General features: G+C 39.8%; 2 protein-coding genes across 4 annotated transcripts in view; both read left to right on the forward strand.

Annotated features, from left to right (window-relative positions):
* The window catches only part of adcy7 (adenylate cyclase 7), a 67388-nt gene that overhangs the window by 17654 nt on the left and 33503 nt on the right, over positions 1–16231 (forward strand). For all 3 annotated transcript variants that reach the window (XM_079695174.1, XM_079695175.1, XM_079695176.1), the window contains exons 4-8: positions 5632–5792; positions 12462–12573; positions 12917–13044; positions 14986–15144; positions 15618–15750. In XM_079695174.1, the coding sequence (XP_079551300.1) occupies positions 5632–5792; positions 12462–12573; positions 12917–13044; positions 14986–15144; positions 15618–15750 (693 nt within the window). The remainder of the gene's footprint in view (positions 1–5631; positions 5793–12461; positions 12574–12916; positions 13045–14985; positions 15145–15617; positions 15751–16231) is intronic.
* LOC307027002 (uncharacterized protein) lies at positions 4–4622 on the forward strand. Its single transcript, XM_079695177.1, has 6 exons — positions 4–1526; positions 1728–1814; positions 2012–2062; positions 2187–2219; positions 2728–2796; positions 3410–4622. Exons 1-6 carry the CDS (start codon positions 8–10, stop codon positions 3664–3666), a joined length of 2016 nt encoding a protein of 671 aa, XP_079551303.1. The 5' UTR covers positions 4–7; the 3' UTR covers positions 3667–4622.

Raw genomic sequence — 16231 nt, forward strand, 5'->3', positions numbered from 1 at the left:
TACGAAAATGCTCAACAAACTACGGAACAAAGGGAACTATGAACACAATAAAGAGGTTTTAACAAGTGGGTCCGGTTTGCTGAAACTTAGACGCAAATCAAAGAAAGAGTATGATTCAAAAGACTATGTGCACTGCATGTATTGCCAGGCTTTGTATCTTCGGAAAGATCTGTGGCGCCATGTACGGATATGTTCTTTAAAGCCTGTGGAAGCCAATGCAGGGTCAGGAAGAACTAGGGTCTTGTCAATGGCCAGTATGGCGGAGTCGACATTGTGTCAGCAGATATCACCAGGTGTTTGGAAGCTGTTAACTGCGATGAAATCTGATGACGTTTCTGCTGCTGTCCGCAGCGACTTCTGCATTCTTCAACTGGCCCAGTCATTCTTCAACAAACATGGACAGGATCCCACCAAATACGATTATATTCGACAGAAACTCAGAGAAGTTGGAAGACTTCTTCTCACGCTGCGCAAAGAATTTTCCATACAAACCCTTGAGGATGCTGTAAGACCTGCCAACTTCCATGTGGTCATCCGTGCTGTCAAAAGAGTGTCTGGATTTGAGGAAGAAAAGCACTTCTACCAAACTCCAAGCCTAGCACTTAAGTTGGGCCACTCATTGCGAAAGATATGTGACATCATACACTGCAGAGCTCTGATGGCAGAAGACAGTGAGCTTATAAAGTCCACCCAAACTTTTCAAACATTGTATACCTCAAAGTGGTCTGAACTTGTCTCACACACAGCTTTGACAACCTTAAATGAGGCACACTTCAACAAGCCATCTACTCTGCCTTTTACAGCAGACGTCCAACTTCTCCACCAACATCTGGAGAAAACCGCAAGTTTAGCATATGAGGAGTTAGAAAAGACGCCATCACCACATATCTATGCTAAACTTTGCAAAGCAACTCTGGCAAAGATAATACTCTTCAACCGAAGACGTGGAGGAGAAGTGTCAAAAATGCACGTCAAAGGCTTTCTCGAGAGGGACACAACTGCCTTACACAAGGATGTTGCCGCTGGACTTTCAAAGTTTGAACAAAAACTTTGTAAACATTTTAGTCGTGTGGAAATTAGGGGGAAAAGAGGGCGCAAAGTTGCTGTTCTGCTATCACCAGGCATTGTTGATGCTTTAAAACAACTCTTAAGCAAAAGAAAAGAATGTGGAATTCCAGAAGACAACTATTTCTTGTTTGCAAGACCTCAATGTTTGACTCCTTACAGAGGACAGGACTGTCTGAGGATTTATGCTAATGAATGTGGCGCCAAGAACCCCGAACTTCTGAGGTCGACAAAGTTGCGCAAACATGTTGCAACTTTGTCCCAAGTCTTGAACCTCAAGAACCATGAGTTGGACCAAGTTGCTGACTTCCTAGGACACGATATTCGTGTCCACAGACAGTATTACAGGCTCCCAGAGGCAACAACCCAGCTGGCAAAAATATCGAAACTCCTCCTAGCCATGGAGAAAGGGTCCCTCCAAGATCTTCAAGGCAAAACACTAGAAGAGATTCAAATAGAAGGTATTACTATTTTAAAGTTATTTAAAGGATTACAAGCACTGTGAACAGTCATTTACTGAAGCAAAATGTAATATATAGACAACCTTTAGAAATCCATCATTATAACTTTAGCATTCATCAAGCTTCAGATTTATCACAATTTTAAAAAATTGTAATTTGCAATGCTAAACGTCTTTGATGCTAAAAGTTTTATTTTGACAGATAACTTGGACTTGACTGATATCGGGGAAAGTGAAGACAGTGAGGCGGAAGAGGAGGATCCTGTCCCACATCTAAAGACAAATATGGGTAAATGAATGTAAATATACAAACATCAAATTATTAAAATCCAAATAAGAATAGTAGATTATGGCCGCACAGTCTGTGTGGGCATCTTAAATATCTTAAATAGTAGAACTGTTTAACTGATTTATCTCATATTTGAATTGGCACCAACCTGTTCACATCACATGACCCATTATATTGACCTTTACTAACATTTGCAGGGATGGAGACAGCAAGGCGTCCTGTTGAGGAACCTCCAGGCACCTCAGATGGTAGGAACGCCCCCCCACCTCAGTCCTTCAGTATACTCAGATATTTTAATGTAATTGCATGTAGGCTAAGCAATGTTACTGAAGGTTACCATGCGTTTTCTAATATTATATTATCCATTTTCAGATATTGATTCCGCCCTAGAAGGCCCTTCTAAAGGTATGAAAGGAAGAGACGTTTTTAACTAGCAAGTATATCTCAAATGAGGGCTTTTAGTCATCTTTGGTTCAACAACAGATTTATATTCAAGAGTTGAGAAGCTTTATTTTACCTTGGACTACTTTCTGGTCAGATAATTGTCCTTCAAACATTCATCCCCATCTCCATTTTCCAATGATTTTCCAAATCACTCAAATTCATTCATTAAGTGCAACACACTCCCGTCTTTTACATTTTCAATTAAATTCAAAGGCTTTATTGTCACATGCACAGAAGCTAAAGTGTAGTCTGGCAGTGAAATTATTGCGTCCCAATCCCCTCCAACAATGCAACATAGTATATACAGGGGCAGTTCCATCCTGGTGATGTGCTGTGCAGTTTTCACCACCCTCTGTAAAGCCTTTTACAGAGGGTTTTGTAATCATGTAATAACATAATAGCTGAAATGAAGATTGAATATTTACACAAATCTCTTGGTTAAGATGGATGTTTTCTTCTTCTTTTCTAGCATTGAACACAAATGCAGATGATAATGACAAGGAGCCTAGCAGGAGAGGGGACATGCATGAGCCACCTGGTAAATGTACACAACACATACACAAAATGCTACTACCAATGAGTCACTTTCTCAAGCATGGAGGTTAAACCCTGGTTCAGGTTATTGTGAAGCATTAAACGTTAAAGCCATGAACTGCATTTTTCTTTTAAACTGGAAGATTTGAGTTTATCATGACCAAAAAATTAAAGAATATGGTTTCCTGAAACTATATTGTTACATGCGTCTTTTTCCTGTTAAGTCATTTAAAAACATAGTGAGGACGAAATACAAGTCTCAGAAAACTTGATCCTGTAAGTACTATTATTATGTCAAATACTAACCTTAAGCTGCGTAAGTTTAAAAAAAAAAATGTAACCCTACATACAGAAGAATCATTCCTGCAAGCTCTGCACAGTTAGACTTACAGATGTTTAGATATGGCAAAGAGCAAGCATTAGCATTTGATCCCTACATGCTATTGTTCAGAACCAGCACAATATCAGAAATTGGAAGAAAGAAAGCCGGAAAGACAGTTCGATGGCTTCATCCCAAACCCATTTGTAGTTATAGTTTTAGTAAGTAACATAATACATCTTAAATAAAATACGTGTTAACGTGTTTACCATTGACTGATCTCTTTTTCTGTTTGTAGAGTCACTTGAAAATGCTGTGGAGAGGAATCCCAGCAGGATGAAAAAACAGAAGTGGTCTCCAAAAGAGGTGGCAGCAGTTTTGAGACACTTTAATGCACACATTGCCAAGGGGAAATTGGCGACAATGATAGAATGCAGACAGTGCCAAGCTACAGAGCATCCTATTCTGGCTGGTCGCTCTTTGCAAAATGTTAGAGACTTCGTCAGGAACCAAGGCACGACTCAGAAGAAGAAAGCACTGCTACAAAAAAGATGACATTTAATCGAACATGCAGTGAGGACAGTTCACAGTTAAACTTGAATTATTATGTTACATGTAGGAGCAATGTTTTATTATAAGGATAATTACAAGATTAAAGCTGTTATGTTAGGAGAATAAAAATGAAATCATTCCGGGGGCTGAGGGGTTGTTGCAGCACATAGTTATATTGAAGGATTGGAACTTCACGGATCAAACACTCATAAACCAAACGTTGCTAAAACAGAAACTAACTACCGTAATAAGGTAAACAACTATCCACAATCCAATTTCATCAAAACAACTTCACACCCGCCGCCCTCTGAGCTGGACAAATCACACAGGTGTCTCTCTGCAGCCAGAGGAGAGAGGAGGGGTCAGGGACCGTCTACGAAGATACTATACTCAATAACTCCTCAGTTGCTTACACTACACATGCAAGTCTGCGGAAATAGGTGGTTTTAGTAGTTTATTTGCAGTATTTTTTTCAGTGTTGCACTTTGTAGACGGTCCCTGACCCCTCCTCTCTCCTCTGGCTGCAGACAGACACCTGTGTTATGTGTCCAGCTTGGAGGGCGGCGGGTGTGAAGTTGTTTTGATGAAAATTGGATTGTGGATAGTTGTTTACCTTATTACGGTAGTTGTATTTTAGCAACGTTTTGTTTATGAGTGTTTGATCCGTTCCAGTTCCAATCTGTCAATATAACTTCCTTGAAGATCTGCTGCAACGACCCCTCAGCCCCCAGGATAATTTCATCTTTATTCTCCTAACATAGCAACTTTAATCTCGTAATTATGAGTTTATTCTCCTATCTTTTCTTTTTTGTGTGGTCCTAATCCTCTGTTGTTCCAAGGTGGAAGGAGAGTTATATGTTTCAAATAATGAAGATTTAGTCTTCGCTCAATTTTCATGTGAGAAAATGTTACTGTATGTGAAAATAACCATTAAACTTGGCTCATTGTTCACTGTGCAAGGTGCAATACGCCCTTTTGTGTCAGCTTTTAAAAGGTAATGCTCCAAGTAGATGAGCAGTCTTGTAGGGCAAATAGCATTTTGTATTAGTGATAAACCAGTTCCGTCACTTTGCTATAAAATCGGTTCTTTTCATATCGATGATGTAATTGCAATTAGCAGTGCTGCAAATATAAGCATTGACTTGCAAATGTTTTTAATTCGTCTCGGAAGACCTGCTTGTAGTATACCCCTCTGGAGAGTATTAGAATGTGGTTCTACATTTGCATGAAAACAACAGATTGGAAACAGGAGGCAAGCAATAACTAAAACACATAAACATACATATACATTAACATACTTTTAAGCTATATATCTATGGTGCACTATATTGTCTCATATTAAAATATTACATCACAAATCAGGTATTCCTATGCTGTTGTGCAAAACATTTTGTCCCTTTATAAAAGGTTTGTTTTTGTAATGCACAATCCAACACTTGTTTGTGTAAAGTTATGTTCCATTAAATCATGTTTGCCCCTTTAATACACTTCAGTGACATGTTTGTGTGTTGTATAGCTACTGTCCTCCCAAATAACCATTGTGTCATGGGCGGGGCTTATGCAGCTCATTATCTGCTGTCCTCCTAATTAAGCATGGTGTCAGGTTGTTGTATTTTGAGTTGTGCTATGTGTATTGGACATTTGAAGTGGGATTTGTGTTGTATGGCTCAAAATAGATTTTTTGATATTCAAAACATCTTTGTAAAGCTAGTGGAAAGGGGTGTCCTTCTAATGAAGGAAAAAACGTGTTTGGGTCAAAGTGTCCTTCTAGTTCACAAAAACCAGTAGGGGTGTGTGTGTGTGTGTGTGTGTGTGTGTGTGTGTGTGTGTGTGTGTGTGTGTGTGTGTGTGTGTCATCACGTATATTGAGTGCCACCGTCTGGAAATAAGCCCAATTTCCTGTCTCACCTAAATAGCAGTTATGCAACTAATTGTGTGTGTTGTGTCTGTGTGTGTGTGTGTGTGCAGGAGAACTTGCTGCAGTCTGTGCTTCCTGTCTACATCTCCATGAAGATGAAGCTTGCCATCATGGAGCGCCTTCAGGACTGTAAGGACAAAGAGGAGCAGCAGCGCCTCGTCAAAGACAACAACTTCCACAGTCTGTACGTCAAGAGGCACGAGAACGTCAGGTACGACCCAGAGAAAACTCATTAACACATGCAAAGCTATCGATGTGTTGATTTATTGATCATTAAATGGCCCTTCCCAGCTCATCAGGAAGCTTTATTCCCTCGGTTAAAGTATGCACTTAGGGGAGGGTGTTATTGATCAGCCATGGAGACCTTTTAAGGGACATGTTTAATTGGTAAATGATCAATGGAAGTATATCGACTCTTTCCTGAACTTGTTCTGCTCACAGTCTGTAATAAAAGAGAGGTTTCTCCAGACACTTTTCAAACTTAATAAGCTTGCTTTTTTATGATTTATTTTCCCTATCGGTCTCCTTTATCTGCAGTTTCATAAATCCTCAGTCGTTCACAGGGAAGCTTGTATTTTCTGTTCAATTCATTAAAAGCATAAAAGCACAAAAATATGAAACTGCACCTTAAAAAATGAGAAACATCTCAGAGATGTTATGCTTTTTCTATGAACTCGTTATGAAAAAAACCTACACAAAAAAGCACATATTTCTCTCAACACTTTTCATAACGACGGAGATTAGTACGTCATTTGGTTTTCAGCGCATTAACCCAGTTATGGCTCTTTGTTTTACGAGGGTTTTATTCATTTAGCAAGTGCTGACAGATTTTGGGTCGGCTTACAGTGAACTTTGGCAGATGGCACACCAGCTCGTTTGCTTTTTTTCACAGAGTAGGTAGGCGAAATACAGCCTCTGCCTTATTGTAATAAGCAACTGGCATTCTAGTGATTTTTAAGAGGAAATGAATACACTAAGAAGGCTTAGTTGTGGATTTTATTATGCAAATTGATTTCTGTTCCGAACAGAAAAACTGAAAATACATCAAATCCAACTCAAATGACCACAAAAACACAGAAAAATAGAAATGCTAGAAGGCAATGTTGTCTTCTAGAAGATTAGGACACTAAACCTTTGGTCTTTGCTCATCAACAGGTCATTGTGAAGGCATCGGTCATGTTTGCTGCTATGTTCATTTAGTAAAAGGTGTTGAATGACAGACTGCCTCACTGACTCATCCCTGTAATTACTGCAGACGCTCATTATCTGAGCTTCTGTCTCATGGAGCAGCTCGACGTGTTCAGAAACAGCTGCTGGGTTTCTCTGCTGGACAACAGAATGGTTTAGTTTGACTTTTACTGTGTGTGTGTGTGTGTGTGTGTGTGTGTGTGTGTGTGTGTGTGTGTGTGTGTGTGTGTGTGTGTGTGTGTGTGTGTGTGTGTGTGTGTGTGTGTGTGTGTGTGTGTGTGTGTGTGTGTGTGTGTGTGTGTGTGTGTGTGTGTGTGTGTGTGTGTGTGTGTGTGTGTGTGTGTGTGTGTGTGTGTGTGTGTGTGTGTGTGTGTGTGTGTGTGTGTGTGTGTGTGTGTGTGTGTGTGTGTGTGTGTGTGTGTGTGTGTGTGTGTGTGTGTGTATATTTAAGTAAAGCTAAGGCTTCGTACTATACTTTATTTACCGGTCAGTTTACTTTAGTTTGTCAATATTTGAGTATATAATATGCTGTATATATAAGTAATAACCTATAATGGATAATTTAATACATATTTTAGGGTCGTTTTTTGTCTGAATGTGTCATGATTATAATTAATAATCATTATAATTTATTTTAAATGAAAGAAAGAAACTAAATTGCATTTTAAAAATATAATTTATACCCTAAAAGCCTAAAAATAAAATGTATATCTACATCAGAGTACACACCTTTGTTTCTATTTACGCAATTTATTTTGTGTGCAATCCTAGTTTCTCTCTAGATGTACAGTATATGCATAGTTAGAAAATGAGGTAACCAAAGAGAAATTAAATATATAACTTGAAAAACACTTAACATTAATTATTTTGTACAATCCTCAATAAGTGGATACACTGAATATACGAAAGAAAGAAAGAGTATTACACTTTCCCACCATTTTAAAGGGTGTTCTTTGCTCTTATTTAAGTGCACTTGCTTTCCTGTGAAGGAGAACACGATGCTCTCAGGGGGATTACTTTGCAAATGTTTATTTTCCGTCCCTGTTGTCCGACGACGTGTAAAGACAGGAGGCGTTCAGGTGCTTCTGCCAAACGTCCAGCTGGAGACGGGTCTGTCGGAGGTCAGAGGAGAAAACACTGGCCTTCTGTGCTCCGGCAGCTTTAATGAGGTCTGTGATTCAGCTCTCAACCAGACAGGCTTTTTAATCCGTCACTGATCAGGTCCAGCGGAGGTTAATGGGGTGACGCTCGGAGCCTTTCTGCCTGAAGTCCTGCGCCCCAATTCAGAGGCTGTAATGGGTCGTAATGGGCCGATGAGGGAGGGCGGAGGAAATCAGGCCAACATTTAAAGGACACAGATGCTTTAAGCTTTTTGTCCTTCATTTTCTTTAATGCATTTAATGTTATTATTTGCTGGTAGCAGACACATTCCAACTGCGTTACAATTATTTCTGTATTTAAATATGTATTTAATTGTATTAGTTTTTGTCATTTATCCATTTTATTTCATTTTTTATTTATTTTTTCATTTTATTAACTGATTCTCAAAAATGCAAAATCTCACTATCAGTTTCGACAATGTCACAGCAAATGCATGTATTTTTTATTACTTATTTAGTACCACTTTACAATAAGAGCCTTATAAAGGGTTTACGAATAGTTTGTAATTCATTTATTAATTAGGTTGTGAACACTTTATAAATCATTAATAAGCTTTTATAAGACATGAGATAAGCAGGGCAACTGTGACCGGTTGCTTGCCAAATAGTGAGCCCACATTTATCTGTAGGGGAGAGCGGGGTAATGTGAGCCATTTTTTACATTTGCTCCCCTCTAGCAGAGCTAAAATTATAAATCAGTAAAATATACACATTTCCTATTAATTCAGGATGTTTCCTAGCTATGGAAATTATCAGAATGTCTTCAGGACAAAGGGCAATGAAAATATGATTGTTTAAAAAAAAGTGTCTCCCTTTACCCCAGGTCAGGGGTAAACTTAGACAGACCAGAGAAATCAAGGGGGTAAAGTGAACCAGTTGGGGGTAAGCTGATCCACTTACGTTTTCCACTTTAAAACTACCATAACAACACATGTTGTAACAATTAGAAACCTGATAGCTAGATTGACAACCACACATTCCAAAACTAATGTCGGACTAGTATCAGAATCATGGGGATTGGTCAATTAAGCACATTTTTTTAAACACTTGAAAGTAACCCAAAGTACTAAAAAGTAAATCAAATACAACATAATATAATTCAAAATGTTTTAATTAACATTCACATTGTGGGAGTCAGAACACAGGACCTTTAGAGCCAGCTAGTGTCTGGGGGTCAGAGCAAAGGACAATCAGAACCAGCTAGTGCACAGTCTGGGGGTCAGAACATGGACCCATAATCAGAACCAGCTAGTGCACAGTCTGGGGGTCAGAACATGGACCCATAATCAGAACCAGCTAGTACACAGTCTGGGGCTCAGAACATAGGCTAGACCCATCAGCCTCATACTCTATATAACAAGGCCTACATACACATTCCAGCCCTGAAGGTTACAGGGAAAGGTGAAGAGTTGCTCTCTCCGTGTGGTTCCTCCAGGCCTATTAGGTTGAGGCAGCTTCTTCACCACATCACCTTTAGGAACATGTGCCACATCATTCTCTTTTAGAGCGAACGTGGGTCTCTCCCACTGTTTCTTGTTTCCCTGGATTCTTCTGAGGAATTGTGTAAGTATTTCGTCATCCTCAACTTTCTCAACCATGCCAACGTAACGGAGACTCCTGTGTTTGGACTAGGACAAAGTCACCCACGTTCAGATCTGTGTTTCAAGGATCACTTCTCTCATCCTCAGGGCTCTCATCATCAAGTGGGACAGGGACATCACTCTCCTCAGAGCTGCTATCTATGATTTTCCTTTTGGGTTCTTTCTTTTTCAGTTTTCTCTTTTCTTTACTATTTAGTTTTTTCCCTGCCAGTTTCTTTTGTCTCTCTTCATAAGCCTTTTCTATTGCCTGCTTCTCAGGAGTATCTGTTAGGATGGTTTGTGCTCTGGGGGGACATTTGGGAAGTGGTAGGATTTCACGAGGAGACACATATCCAGGTCGGCTGGGAACATCTGAGTCAGCTGGCGAGGCACATCCACGCGGGGTGGATGGATTAGCCTCTGCAGCAGGTGGTTCATCTGCAGGGAGTGGACCATCTGGATCATCTGAAGTGGATGGATCAGTGCATGCAGGCTGCAGCTCAGGGTTTGGCCGGTCTGACACCATGGATGGTGCAAACGCTTCCTCAGGGAAAATATCTCTGCGAATTGTAGTTTCACTGTAGTTTTATTGAAGGCTGTAGCCCTTCCCAGGGATGTTGCCTCCGGAGTTCGGACAGAGAGATGGCGACGTGCTAGGAACCTGCCAAACCACTCTATTCCTAAAGAGTAGAGAATTCATTATTATAAGATTTAGCTTTGTGGCAAGATCATGTGTTCTAAGTTAACCTACAGAATCATGTGATCTCTTGCACCCCCTAGCCTACCTGCACATTGTTTCTCTGTCCAATTGGCAGGGACAGGGATATTGTTTCTCTCTGCATATTCAAATGCCAGTTCACGGCACTTAACTGGAGCAAGGCCATGGAACTGGTAAGCTAGTTGTTTCAAGTGTTTGGCAAGCTCCTCCTCCATCTCATCTGTGAATATTCTCTTTGCCTCAGCTACTGCACCCCAGGCTACTCATTTTACTTCCCCTTTCTCTTTTTTCTTTATGAATCTTTGTAGGGTTGTCTTGTCAATATTTCTATCCCTTCCAGCTTTTCTTAAGGACTTCTTTCCTTGCATGACCTCAGCGGCTGCACTCTCCATCTCTGCGAGGGGTGTTTGGCCCCAGGTTGTCTTTCTTGTGTAGTTTCTTGGCATGATGGCTTTTCTACAATGTTGATGACATTAAAAAGAAAACATATGTAATGTAATATTACACTAAATATGTTTAAGACTAAACTTGACTTGTGCTTCATGCATTTGTCTCACTTAACCCCACAGCCACCATTTTAGAAAAAACAACATCTCCAGCAATTCAGGCTAATCTTCAACTAGCATCAATCACATGGTTTTATATGTTGGAAGTTCACCAACATGTATGATATAAGTTTTTCTACCTGAATCAATTTGCTTTAACACAATAGTTGATTAAGCTCATAGCAAGACAATTTACTTTTACATGCAAAAAACACATTTTTGTGAAAAAAACATACTTACCGCAGCACCAGCACCAACTTCACCTTCCTGGCAAGGGGGGAACGGGAGGGGCTTGAAAACATAATGGTCACATGACCACAATTGTGTTCCGTTGCCTAGATAGAGGGGGTGTCTCACATTAACCGATGTCTCACAATACCCCGCTCTCCTTACTGCTAAGCCTTATATTGGCTTCTTCATCAGCCAGCATCCTTGGTATCTGTTGTTCACTGAGTTGATTCTCGCTAATGGCGCATTTCCATTGCAGGGCCTCGCACGGCTTAGTACGGTATAGTTAGGCCTTGGTAGGCCAGGCTCACATGCTGCGTTTCCATTACAATTTAGTAATGGGGCAGTAACTATAGTAACGCAGTGTAGGCGGAGCCGTGAGGTCATCTTCAATGCGAACCACAGAAAAATAACATCAGCCGTTAGCTGTTAGCACTCAGAGCTCACAGCTCCTCATATCTGTTCAGAAACTAGACAAAAGTGAAACAAGTACAAACCACAGAATGTCTGTGTCATGGCGAATACAGTCGCTGGTTTATTTATGTCTGTAGGCCGTTGTTGTGAGTGTGGACGGTCGGAGCATATACAGCGTTAGCTTAGCCTGATCTCCATTTAGACAACACGCATTTTAAAAGGTTTCTCACCTGCCGTCTGTCTGCAGACTTGTCATGGTTTTTACTCACCGGTATCAGTATGTTGTTACTTCGGCATCATTTTGAAACGTTTGTTATAATTAAATCACGGTCAAATATGTTCATTGTGTTGTAGTTGTAGCCCCCTTGCCAGCGACTCTCTCTGACCATTCAGCAGTCGAGAGTGTTTACGTCACTAGTTCAGCATACTCAGCCCGGTTGTTGGCCCGGTAAGAACCTCGATTTTTGAGGGCCAGAAAAAAGGTGAAAAAGTAGCCGGAACTACCCCTAGTGGAAAAACAAGAAAAAACGAGCCGGGTTTGGCATGGCACGCTTAAACCGTGCTACGTGCTGCAGTGGAAATGCGCCATAAGTAGCCAAAAGGCTTAGTCATCTTGCCAAATAGTGAGCCTGTGTTGATGTATGAAAACTGTTAGAACTGATTTTTAATTTGGTTGAAATGACGATAAAGGGAAACTGTTCTGTGCTATTTGCATTTTAAGAAATTATATTGTTACAGGGCATTCATAACAAAATAATATACAGTGAATAAAATGAACATCAAATATTGAAACAATTTTAAATAAGAAAGATACAATTGTATAATCTCAGAAAACATTGCATTTTTATTCTTGTAAATTTGCAAGTTTTATTATATTTGTACAACTTCTATTTAAGTGTATCCAAGTTTTTTCCGGAAAGTAATGCTATATTTTGTAATATTGCCTCCCTCCCAGTTTCGTAAATATGTATTATTTTAATCGACCCTAATTTACCGTCATCGTTGTGTGTGTTAAACTCTCTAATTTGCATAATTTCTTTCTTGCAGTATTCTGTATGCCGACATCGTTGGCTTCACGCAGCTGGCCAGTGACTGTTCTCCCAAAGAGCTCGTCATCATGCTCAATGAACTGTTTGGAAAATTTGATCAAATTGCCAAGGTGAGTAAACATTATTGTGTCATTATTACAAAAAAGCCACCACCCTCTAAGCTGATGTTGACAGTTTAGAGACTGATGCAGTAACAATACAAAGATTACAGTGGTGAGATTTCTGATAAACCTCACACTGGCTGGGAAATCTGTGTTAAACAAGGAAACACTCTCTCCTTATCACCACCACCAAAGCACTCAGTAATCAAACACTGTGTATTGATTGACTCCCATGTGTTGCTATGTGCACACACACTGCTTACCCACAATTGAATGCAACCAGTTTGTTCCTATTTGCATTAAACCAGGCCAGTAACCAGGTTCCCTCTCTTCTATCCTGTATCCATTAAAGGAAAATGAATGCATGAGAATCAAGATCCTGGGAGATTGCTACTACTGCGTGTCGGGGCTGCCGGTCTCTCTGCCTAGACACGCCAAGAACTGCGTCAAAATGGGCCTGGACATGTGTGAAGCCATCAAGTGAGTGTGTGCCGACCGATACACTTTCATAATCTGAAACATATAGAGTCCTGCAGGGAAATCTGTACGCCATACACATTTGCATCATGCTTGCTCGCTTGACAACAACCAAAAGGCATTTTTCCATTGAGGAAATTAGCTCTGAGGCTAACAAAGGTTTGTGATACTTACACGTTTTGTTCCACAAGATAATCTTCACACAATAACGTGATGCAGAAGCAACACAAGGCTATCACAGTACATTCAAGGTTCAAGGTTCTTTATTGTCAAACTAACATAGCTACAGAGTAATTATGTCGTTGAAAATCTTAGGTCACAGGCTTCTCCAATAATGCTACACAACACAATAATACAGATAAGCAGACAATATTAAAACGATATTAAAATATACTATATTAAAAGTAATACAAAAAGAAAAATAGTTTTTAAAAAAGTGAGAAAAAAAAGTGGAATAGTGCAATACGAGTCTATATACAAGTTATTGGAATTATATATTAGATAATAGATACATAATTACTAAGTAGCAGATGACTGTAGTTCAGTTGTTTAGCAGTCTTATTGCCTGTGGGATGAAGCTGTCTCTGAATCTGGTTGTTTTAGTCCGGATGCTGCGGTAACGCCTGCCAGACGGCAGCAGACTGAACAGTTTGTGGCTGGGGTGATGGGGGTCTTTGATAATCCGGAGGGCTTTCTTCCTGAGCCGCTGGGAGTAAAGGTCCTCCGTGGATTGCAGCTCCGTCCTGGTGATGTTCTCTGCAGTTTTCACCACCCTCTGTAAAGCCTTACGATTAAGGGCGGTGCAGCTGCCGTACCAGGCCGTGATGCAGCCATGTGATTTCATTAGATCAACCTCGAAGCAGATGAGTGTGATGACGTTGAATGTACCCAAAAGCGTTGGTCGTCTCAGTTAGCCTTTTTTAAGACACTATAAAACATAAACAATACATAACAAAATCTTGAACAAAACGTCAACATCTTTTAAGCTTGTGCGCACAAAGCCTTATTTCAGTCATCTCACCAAATTCATTAAATAAAATGACTTTCCAACGAGGGAACAGGAAGTGCAAAAATGCTAACTCATTTCTGTGTTTTGGGACTCTTTCACTGGACTATAAATAAATGTGATAGGTACACTTAGGTCATGGATGATTTGTGCCAATAACACTACCCTTATAAAGGATTCATAAAGGTTTTATAATTAGGGTATTAATTAGTTTGTAAACACTTTATTAATCATTAAGAACCATTTATAAACTAGTTCTAACATAGTTTTCATACATCAACACAGGCTCACTATTTGGCAAGATGACTAAGCCTTATTGGCACTAGCTTACTTCGTCTTCTTCATCAGCCAGCATCCTCGGTATCTGTTGTTCACCCAGTTGAATCTCGCCCCATCCATCTTGATGTTTCTTGGCATCTCTTTATGACCATTTATTTACGAGTTACTAACATTTATAAAAGGGAGCCTTATTGTAAAGTTTAAAACACATCACCATTTATGAATGAGTTACTACCATTTCTAATAAGGCCTAGCAGTACAGATAAATGTGTGCTCACTATTTGGCAAGCAACCGGTCACAGTCGCCCTGTTTATCTCATGTCTTATAAAAGCTTATTAAGGATTTATAAAGTATTCACAACCTAATTAATTAATTAATTACAAACTATTTGTAAACCCTTTATAAGGGTAGTCTTATTGTAAAGTGGTACCTCAATAAGGTGTTAAAAGCCATTTGTGGAAAAATGACATTATTACAACAGTAGGTTAATCTCAGCTAGTATTGACACATGGAAAGTCCTATAGATAGAAACAACCTTCAATAGCAATTAGCTTTACTCTTATTGTGATGTCTTCCTTTTAATGTGCGTAAACACCGTGTTCTGCATACAGGAACAACATGGAGAATAGCTGTATTAATAATAATGAATCTCTTGCAGGCAGGTGCGCGATGCCACAGGAGTTGACATCAACATGAGGGTGGGGGTGCACTCGGGAAACGTGCTCTGCGGCGTCATCGGCCTCCGCAAGTGGCAGTTTGACGTGTGGTCACATGACGTCACGCTGGCCAATCACATGGAGTCTGGAGGCCTTCCTGGGTACGTCGTATTACTTGAGTGATATATATCTTATTACATGTTTATATATCATATTTTCGTATTATTCTTTACAAATCTGTCCTTATTAAACGGTAGATTACAAATGTTGTTTTGTAGATCTGCAATTAGTTAACTTTGAGCATCAGAAATCTAAAGTTTAGCTTATTATTCATTTGTTAATTAATATAATGTTTTAACATACCGCAAGCCTTTTTAAGTTCTGTTTTCGGTTTTTGTTGCACATATGCCATTAGGTTTTGTAAAGTAGTTTCACCAGGGACTAAGTAGACATATATACAGTATAGGATGCAATATAGACATTATTAGTCTTTAGAAAAGTGTCTCAAGGGATAAATGTTGGATGGACGTTTGCCTGTCTTATCAAATAAAGAGGAAGTGGAAAACTAAATATAAAATACAATATACCAAGATAAGCATTTTAATCTCTCTCCTGCTCTCTCCTCTCTCTTCAGTCGTGTTCACATCACAGAGGCGACTCTGAAGCACCTGAACAAAGCGTACGAAGTGGAAGATGGAAACGGCCACCTAAGAGACCTTTACCTGAAGGAGAGCAACGTCCAGTCGTACCTGGTCATTGATCCTCGGGTGAGTCCTCTACTTTAAAGGTCACCTATTATGCAAAATCTTCTTGTTCATGTCACTTGAACCCAACGGCTCAGCAGTTCAGTTCACAGTGCTGATCCTCGGGGACTGGGGGGGGGGGGGGATTTTATTTGGGAAAAGTGGATAAAAGACGATGAAAAACGTAGAATGGTTAGTTACAGTACATCTTTACATTTAGTGAGTGAATGGAATACTTTTGATCATGTCTTGATAAATACAACTTTCAATATTAAAGGTCACCTATTGTGCAAAATCCACTTCTTCATGTCTCTTCTACATCAACATGTGTCCCCTTTTCTTCCTGTCTCTTCTACATCAACATGTGTCCCCTCTTCTTCATGTCTCTTCTACATCAACATGTGTCCCCTCTTCTTCATGTCTCTTCTACATCAACATGTGTCCCCTTTTCTTCATGTCTCTTCTACATCAACATGTGTCCCCTCTTCTTCATGTCTCTTCTACA

This window comes from Notothenia rossii (assembly GCF_949606895.1).
Source record: "Notothenia rossii genome assembly, contig: scaffold_145, whole genome shotgun sequence".
NCBI lineage: Eukaryota > Metazoa > Chordata > Actinopteri > Perciformes > Nototheniidae > Notothenia > Notothenia rossii.